The 9,925-nt window shown below is 37.5% G+C and overlaps 1 protein-coding gene across 2 annotated transcripts in view; it reads left to right on the top strand.

The window, feature by feature from the left end:
• Nucleotides 1-9,925, top strand: part of LOC113808741 (uncharacterized) — a 98,795-nt gene that overhangs the window by 44,765 nt on the left and 44,105 nt on the right. For both annotated transcript variants that reach the window (XM_070136665.1, XM_070136666.1), the window contains exons 21-32: nucleotides 298-485; nucleotides 842-1,024; nucleotides 1,966-2,251; nucleotides 2,380-2,521; nucleotides 3,269-3,442; nucleotides 4,003-4,181; nucleotides 5,093-5,236; nucleotides 6,139-6,285; nucleotides 7,167-7,260; nucleotides 8,138-8,283; nucleotides 8,690-8,875; nucleotides 9,297-9,481. In XM_070136665.1, the coding sequence (XP_069992766.1) occupies nucleotides 298-485; nucleotides 842-1,024; nucleotides 1,966-2,251; nucleotides 2,380-2,521; nucleotides 3,269-3,442; nucleotides 4,003-4,181; nucleotides 5,093-5,236; nucleotides 6,139-6,285; nucleotides 7,167-7,260; nucleotides 8,138-8,283; nucleotides 8,690-8,875; nucleotides 9,297-9,481 (2,054 nt within the window). The remainder of the gene's footprint in view (nucleotides 1-297; nucleotides 486-841; nucleotides 1,025-1,965; nucleotides 2,252-2,379; nucleotides 2,522-3,268; nucleotides 3,443-4,002; nucleotides 4,182-5,092; nucleotides 5,237-6,138; nucleotides 6,286-7,166; nucleotides 7,261-8,137; nucleotides 8,284-8,689; nucleotides 8,876-9,296; nucleotides 9,482-9,925) is intronic.

Raw genomic sequence — 9,925 nt, 5'->3', positions numbered from 1 at the left:
ATAATAAAAATGATGATAATAATAATAATAATAATAATAATAATAATAATAATAATAATAATAATAATAATGATAATAATAATAATAATAATAATAATAATAGTAACAGTAACAAAAATGATAATAATGGTAATAATAATAGCTGTAATTATTCTGATTATCGTTATCATTTCTTTCTTTTTACTATAATTATTACCATCCTCCTTATTCTCATTACCACCATCCTCACCATCATCACCACCATCACTACTACCATTACCCTTACTCCCATCGTCCCCATTCCCGTTCCCATTCCAGGCCATCAACATGCAGAAATCGTGGCTGGCCTCCGAGTCGGCCTTCATCATCCCGACCACAGCTGGAGTGCCACTTAACCTCACCCTCACCGCCAGCATCGCCCTCGACGTGCACGCGAGCGGAAACCTGGACATTTTTTCCTTCGCTCAGACGGGGCAGGCGAGTATTAGCGGTCAGCTCAAACCTAGGTATGTGGTTTTTCTTGTTTTTTGTTAGTTTTTTGTTTGTTTGTTTGTTGATTAGTTAGTTTATGCATTTTTGTTTGCGATATTTATTTTATTCTGATTTGTTTTCGTTTATTTGATTTTTTTTTAATTTGGCGGTTAGATAAGGTGAAATATTCCTATTTGAGTTGCATCGGAGTTTTGTGTTATTGCTATTATCTGAAGCCTATTATTATCAATATTTTTTCCATTTTTTTATGAACTTGTCATTAACTTAATCACCGAACTAACTACATGTTGCATCAATTTTGGCGTATATGATACTCACATTAAATCAAGAATCCAATAAAATTTGAACATAATTTCAACCTATTTCACAGCGTGGGAGTTGAAGTCGTGGGCTCCATGCTGGTGGACGGCCACGCTGCCCAATCCGGTGCCCAGCTGGTGACGACCCTCCACTCCTCCACTGTGGTTGATGGGCGGTTTGACATCGGGGGGTCAGAGTTCGTGCGGGTGGACATCAAGATGCCCCGAGAGAAGGTCGAAATCATGAACTTCACGTAAGACCCGACGTCGTTTTTTGTTGGGGAAGGGGTGTGGGGGTGGGCGTCGTTTTCTGTTGGGGAAGGAGTGTAAGTGCAGCGTTTTCTGTTAGTGAACGTGTGTGTGTGTGTGTGTGTGTGTGTGTGTGTGTGTGTGTGTGTGTGTGTGTGTGTGTGTGTGTGTGTGTGTGTGTGTGTGTGTGTGTGTGTGTGTGTGTTCATGTTTCGTATCCTATTGCACACTTTCTGCAAATACAAAAAAGATCAAAGACAATTGCAAGGTAAGCATCACTGTGTCATTTGCCTTTCATGCGTTAGTGTTTTCTCCTGGTTTCAACGTAAAGAAAGAAGAAAAGAGAACACTAGGATATATCTGATAAGATTATACATTCACACAAAGCTTTGTGAATTAAGCAGTCTTCATCCTCATCCATCTGTGCATTTACTCCGGCTCTTTCTGTATTTTCAACCCACGTAGACACCGAATAAGCCTCTAAACATGAGTAGATTAACAAATAATACATAAGTATCTCCCTCCTCCTCCCTTTCCAAGAAAATAACAAATGAACAAATGATACATAGGCAACTCATGGGTATCTACTCCCTCCTCCCTTTCCAAGGAAATAATAAAAGAACAAATGATACATGGGCAACTCCCCCTCTCTAACTAAATGTTTCTAAAAAGATTGATAAATGAACAAATGGTACACATGTATTCCCCCTTCTCCTTTTCTAAAAAAGAAAACAAATCAACAAATGATATATGGGCAACTCCCCCTTCCTCCCTAAATCTTTCTAAAAATATTCATAAATGAACAAATAATACATGAGTACCCCTACTACTCCTTTAAGAAAAGAACAAATGATACATGGGCATCTCTCACACCCTCCCTCCGTAAATCTCTATATGAAATGAACAAACGAAAACAAATAAACCACGACCACCTCCCCTCCCGCAGCTCGAACCTGGTGCTCGTCCACGGCAGCGTCGAGGCGGGCGCAGAGGGCTCCAAGGAGATCCTGGAGGGCGTGGCCAACGACAGGGAGGAGCTAGCCGACTGTTCCGGGTACGACCAGCAGATCGGGGCCAAACTGTGCTGGAGTCTGCAGTACCCGAACGCTTCCCGAGTCCCAGAAAGTCCCTTCTACCCGCTGACAGGACCTTCGAAGCTGCAGGTAGTTCTGCATAAGATCGACCCGACGCTGACCTCATACCAGATGCGTTACACCTGGGAGAGAAGACCGGTGAGATCTTATTATCTCTTACTGATTTGTTCTTATTATTTGTATTCTGATTCAATATCGTTCTGGTAATGGTGGTGTACTGGCTTAATTCTCATATTGAAGAACACTTTTTTTCGTCTCTCAAACAGCATTATCGCACGTTTTTGGTATCCTTGAACACACCCGGGACAGCTACATCAAGAGAACACAGCATCAGATATAATATCAACTTCAGATCGCAAAATGTCTTCCTGGACCTAAATTCTCCACGCGCAAATCTTTCAGCGAGAGGTAAATTGCGGAAAAAGTGTCTACTTTTCTGACATGTATATACGCGCGCAAAATAAGCTGTAAACAATCACAACGGAAGATAATTATACAAAAATGTTTGCCATTATTCTATACCGTTATACGCACCCACAAAAAATAACAAAAATAAACGCACACAAGGATAAAAGTACAATAACGTGAAAAAAATTAATACATGAATAACAAAAATTATTAATCGATTTCTTTATTCATTTATTTATGTATCTATTAATTTATTCATTTAATTATGTGCCTATTTATTTATTCATTTATTCATGTACCTATTTATTTATTCATTTATTCATGTACCTATTTATATGTTCATTCATCTCTGTACCTATTTATTTGTTCATTTATGTATGTACCTATTGCTATATTCATTTATTTATGTGTCTGTTTATTTATTCATGTACCTATTTGTTTATTTATTTATTTATGTACCTACTTATTTATCCATTTATTTATGTACCTATTCATTTATTCTTTAATTTATGTTCTTATTTATTTATTCATTTATTCATGTGCCTATTTATTTACTCATTTATTTATGTACCTATTTATTTACGTATTTATTTATGTACCTATTTATTTACTAATTTATTTATGTACCTATTTATTTACTCATTTCTTTATGTACTTATTTATTTACTCATTTGTCTATGTACCTATTTATTTATTCATTCATTGATTCATGTACCTATTTATTTATTCATTTATTTTGCGTCGCAGGTCGTTACGTGTGGACGGACACGGACCAGCGGATGGACTTGAGTGTGTCGGTGGATAACCGCGAGACGGCGACCGTGGCTGCAGGCTTCACGCGTTACAGGAAGTCCGGGAGCAATGTCGTCACGCCCATCTTCACTGTTACTTGGAAGGAACAGGAACTCGTCAAAGTGTCTGGTGAGAAACTGTTTTTTTTTTCAAGGGGGGAGGGGGGTCTGGAGTTCGTTGTTTTGATATAATGGTAGGAGTGGTTATGTTAGTCATCCTATTCTGTTGTTATCGTCGCAATCCTCGTCGTTATTATCATCATCGTTTTACCATCACCATCATTATCATTATTACCATCATCACCATCATAATTGTTATTACCATCACCATCATTATCATTATTACCATCATCACCATCATAATTGTTATTACCATCACCATCATTATCATTATTACCATCATAATTATTATTACCATCACCATCATTATCATTATTACCATCATCACCATCATAATTGTTATTACCATCACCATCATTATCATTATTACCATCATCACCATCATAATTGTTATTACCATCACCATCATTATCATTATTACCATCATCATCATCACCATCATCATCGTTATTACCATCTTTACCATCATCATCGTATCGTCCTCCATCACCATCACCACCACAACCATCATCTTCCCCCCACAACCACCATGAACCTCCCTAACACCCCCTACCCCCTCATATCCAACAGGAACGATCGACCTTCGCGAAAAACTAGGTGCCCGCTTGTACGAGGTCGACATGCAGGTGGCCTACCTCCTGCAGAACCGCCGCGGGAACTGGGAACCTGGAACGGGAACCATAAAGGGCTCTCTCAGCGATAACGGCTTCGAGAGAAACGCCAATCTGCAAGTGGATTATGTTCCTTCTGTAAGTGAGGGTGGTGATAGTGGTGTACTAAGGTGGTTGGTCAGGGGGAGGGGAAAGGGGTGGGGGTAGATTCATGTGGTTTTGGATGAGGGTTGAGGACGAGGGAGAGTAAGATGATCCGATAGAGAGAGAGAGAGAGAGAGAGAGAGAGTGAAGACGCGGGAGAGTGTGAGTGATGACGAGAGAGAGAGGGGACGAGGGAGAGAGTGAGGAGAGGAAGAGAGGGGACGAGGGAGAGAGAGAATAAAATGAAAGAGATAGAGAACAGAAAAAGAGAAAGAACCCCCTACCCCCTCAAAGAAACAAAACATACCAAACAAAATAATAAAAAAGATCAAGAGAACCAGAAACACACAAACCAAGCTATAACAAAACACCAGAACCTCCCCAAATAAACAAACACAACCCAAGAAATAGCGCTTTCTCTCTAGACCCCAAGTCACCAACCAAAATGTCATGCATCCAGATATTATATATCTACTATACCCTATTGTATTAGACACTTAAATTATAACTTTGTAAAGTAACAGTTTTACTTTTGTAACTATAACTTTACTTAATACACTCTATAGTTATTATAATTGTTATTATTATTATTATTATTATTATTATTATTATTATTATTATTGTTATTGTTATTTTTATTTTTATTATTATCATTATTATTATTATCATGATTAATAGTAATAATAATAATATTATTATTATTATTATCATCATTACTATTATTATTAATAATGATAATAATATTATTATTATTATCATCATTATTATTATCATCATTACTATTATTATTAATAATGATAATATTATTGTTAATAATGATAATATTATTGTTAATAATGATAATATTATTGTTAATAATGATAATATTATTGTTATCATTATTATTATCATTACCCCTTTCGCAGGTTCGAGCGCCCGTGGAAATCATCACGATCGAGTACCGCGTCGCCAACTCCTCCACCGTGTTAGACAGCAAGTTCGAGCGCCGTTGGAGGTTCTTCTTCTCGCAGTTCCCCAACATTAATTTCAAGGGCGAGTGGTTCTTTAAGGTGAGGAAGGGGAGGTGGTGGTGGAACGGGGGAGGGGAGGAGGTAGTGGAAGGGGGAAGGTGGAGGGGGTGGTGGAAAGGGAGGAGGGAGGAGAGGGGAAGGGGGAGGAGGAGGGGGAAGGTGAGGGGGGAGAAGGAGGGAGGGGGCAGGAGGAGAAGGAGAAGAAGAGAAAAATATAAGAGTAGGGCAGGTTGGAGAGGCTTGCTTTTGGGATGGCCAAGTTGCTTTACGTTATTTTTAATTTGATGGATCTTTGATCTTGATTTGGATCGAGTTGCTTGTATCTTGGCGAGTCTTTCAATTCACTTTGATTTCAGTTATTTGTGCTTTGATGGGTGTCTGAATTTTGTTTTGAATTGGGTTACTTTGTACTTCGAGGGATCGGTAAATGTACTTTGAGTTGAATTATTTGTACACTGATGGATCTTGAAATTTTCTTTGATTTGTGTTACTTGCACTTTGATTTTTTATTTACTCTAAAGTGGTTTACTTTGTTGGGTCGTTTGTCTTTAGGTTAGTGTAAGGGAAAGTACATGGTGGTCTTGTTTTTAAGGTTTTAGGTTATTAAGAAACACTAAAAATGGGTACATGTTTTTTTCAGAAGTATTGAAAATTCATGGAAAACCTTAGTGAAAAAAAATCTTTATATTTCTGAAATCTTGTACTGTAGGGAAACTTACAAAGAGAGAGAAAAATATTTGCTAACATTTCAAGATATTTTAGCGCCGTGAAGAAAAACAAGGAAAAAAATACACAATGTTTTATTTACTGATTTCAGGTTCCATGGCAATTCCTAGGAACCAGGATATTGTCCCTTTTTTCAAACTCATACGTTTCATGAAAACTCAAAGTAAAAAAAAAGAAGAAGAAAAAATAGTGCTTGATACTTTTTTTCATTTCAGAGACATTTCGGCTCCATGGAAAACACTTTACAAGTCAATTTAGGGGAGAACTTCGAGAATCCACAGTACCGAGTGGATATATTCCAGCTGTTCACATTTTATCACTTGGATAGCAGGACCACTTTCAACTCGACATTTAACGTAAAGGTAAGTATGTGTTGAGGTGAGAAGGGTTTGTATAAAGTGTCTGGTAGTTTATAGTTTACCTGTCGTTTGGATCAGGTATTGCAAAGATACAGTACATACACGCACGCTCACAACCACTCATATTCACGCTCACGCTCACATTCACATTCGCAATCACATTCACATTCACTTTCACATACTCACACACACACACACACACACACACACACACACACACACACACACACACACACACACACACACACACACACTCACACTCACACTCACACTCACACTCACACTCACACACTCACACTCACACTCACACACTCACACTCACACTCACACTCACACTCACACTCACACACACTCACACAATCACACACACACTCACACTCACACTCACACTCACACTTACACTTACACTTACACTTACACTTACACTTACACTTACACTTACACTTACACTCACACTCACACTCACACTTACACACTCACACTTACACACTCACACTCACACTCACACTTCCACTCTCACACATACACACTCACACTTTCACACTCACACTTACACACTCGCACTTACACACTCACACTTACACTCACACTTACACACTCACACTTACACACTCACCCTTACACACTCACACTTACACACTCACATTTACACACTCACACTTACACACTCACACTTACACACTCACACTTACACACTCACACTTACACACTCACACTTACACACTCACACTTACACACTCACACTTACACACTCACACTTACACACTCACACTTACACACTCACACTTACACACTCACACTTACACACTCACACTTGAACACTCACACTTAAACACTCACACACACACACATTTTCTCACGCCCTTTATTGTATGCACTTTCAGCATCAGAAGAGCAACTTGGACTTCAAGATGGGCGCAGACTGGTTCCATGACGAATATGTTTTGAGCACTGGCTTTGTCGTTCAGTATGCAACGAGTAAGATCGTATTTTTTAACTTTTTTGAAAGTATTTTTTATGCCTTATTTTTTCTTATCGTAAGTGTGGATATTACAATCAATATAAGCTGAATAGGATGATAATGATGATACTGAGACTGATTAAAATTCTGATAAGCAATGTCAGTTGTAATAGTAATAATGCTAAAGTGAATTCTATAATGATGATAAGAATAATGGTAAAGATCGTAATGATAACGGTAATAGTAACAGTGATGATAATGGCCATAGTAATAATAGAAAAGTCATATGATGATAATGATGATGATAATAATTATGTTAGTAATAATGATAATGATGATAATTATAGCAAAAATGACAATGCCAATGATAATAATGATCATTATAATAATAATAATAATAATAACAATGATGATAATAATAATAATAATAATATGATGACAATGATAATAATAATGATGATAATAGTAATAATGATAATGATAACAATAATAACAATAATAATAATAATAATAATAATAATAATAATAATAATAATAATAATAATAAAAATTATAATGATAATAATAATAGTAATAACAATAATAATAATAATAATGATAATAATAATAATAATAATAATAATAATAATAATAATAATAGGAGTAGTAATGATAATAATAATGATAATAATAATAATAATAATAATGATAATAATAATGATAATAATAATAATAGTAATAATGATAATGATAATGATAATAATAATAATGATAATAATAATAGTAATAATGATAATAATAAGGATGATAATAATGATAATAATAATAATAACAATATCGATAATAATGGTGATAATAATAATAACAAAAAACAATAAATACCTCCCACCGCCCCCACCCTCACCCCTCCGTCAGACAAAGAGGTCGTGTCCCAGCTCCACCTTCGGAAGGAACCGACGGGCTTCCTCAACGCAGAAGGGTACTGGTTCCTGCGGGTGCCTGACTGGACGAGCGTCGAGGTCAAGGGCGATGTGAAGGAACTCAGGAACAAGATCTATCAGGTGAGGTCTATTGAGGGAGGAGGCGAAGGGACGTAGGAGTGGGTAATGTATTTTTTTTATTAGTTGTTGTTTTTTTATATATTTTTTTTTTGGGGGGGAGGGCTCATTTGTTTATTCGTTTTTCTTTTTTATTTCATTTATTTAGATATTATTTTTGTTGTTGTTGTTTATTTATCTTAATTTTTGCTTACCGATGTATTGATTTGTCTATTTATCCATTTATTTATCTATTAACTGCATTTACTCAGCTATCACTGATCTATCTATGCCTTAATTCCTTTATCACTGATCTGCATTCATATACTTTTATTTCGTTCATGTATTAATTCAATAATTTATTAATTCGACTCCCCTTATCCCCCCATTCCCTCCCCTTATCCCTCCCTCCCTCCCTCTCCCCCCTCAGTTCGACGGAGAGGTGCGCTACGGGCCGAACTGGGTGCTGGAGGTGGGGGGCAGGTACGGCGATCTCTCGACGCGTCTAGAGTCTCTCCACGACCTGCTCCTCGACGTCACGCTGCCGGGACGAGGCCTCACGCAGATCAACGCGACTTTCCACGCTAACGAACGCAAGATGAGTGTGGTCACGCACGTATGTTATGTGGAGGCTTGTTTGATACGATACATTTTTTTTTATATATGTGTGTATATATATGTATGCTGCGGTTTCATGTATATGTAGGTATATATGTATATGTATTTTTTTTCTTTTTATCACATATGTGTTTTTGTTCATATTGTTAAACTTCACCGGACTTCTGAAAAAGACCCACACCCCCAAAAAACTCACAATACGGTAACTAAAGTAATAATCAATACATTAATATCTACATTAACTTCCCTCAAAAAACTCAGAATACGATAACTCAAGTAATAACTAATACATTAATATTTAACTTCTCCCCAACAAAAATAAATAAATGAATAAATAAGATCAAAATAACTACACGCATTCCATCCCTTCGCTCTAGGTAAAATAGATAAACTACACGCTCTCCACCCCTTTCCTATAGGTCCTGCTCAACAGGACACACAAGTACGGCGTGAAGGCGTCCTATATCCACGGCGAGGACGACCTGAGGGTGAGGGAGCACAGTGTCAACCTCGAGCTGTACCTTCCTGGGCGTCAGTACAAACTCCATTCCGAAATATCCATAGGGACTGTCATCACCGTTGTCAATGATATTCATCTTGATAGGTTGGTTTTGCCAGTGGTCGTTTGTGTTTGTCTGTCTGTTTACCTCTGTCTCTTTCTCTTTCTCTTTCTCTCACTTTCTCTCTTTCTGTTTCTATCTCTGCTTCTCTCTGTTTCTCTCTGTTTCTCTCTGTTTCTCTCTGTTTCTCTCTGTTTCTCTCTGTTTCTCTCTGTTTCTCTCTGTTTCTCTCTGTTTCTCTCTCTCTCTCTCTCTCTCTCTCTCTCTCTCTCTCTCTCTCTGTTTCTCTCTCTCTCTCTCTCTCTCTCTCTCTCTCTCTCTCTCTCTCTCTCTCTCTCTCTCTCTCTCTCTCTCTCTCTCTCTCTCTCTCTCTCTTTCTCCTTCTCTCTCCGTCGCTCTCTGTCTCTCTCCCTCTTTCCCGTATCGTCGTGTTTCCCCTTCTCTTACTTCACCAATATTTTCACGACAAGCAGATAGTAGACACCATC

The sequence above is a fragment of the Penaeus vannamei genome, chromosome 22 (genome assembly GCF_042767895.1).
Source record: "Penaeus vannamei isolate JL-2024 chromosome 22, ASM4276789v1, whole genome shotgun sequence".
NCBI classification, from domain to species: domain Eukaryota; kingdom Metazoa; phylum Arthropoda; class Malacostraca; order Decapoda; family Penaeidae; genus Penaeus; species Penaeus vannamei.
This window is presented reverse-complemented; position numbering and strand designations above follow the sequence as displayed.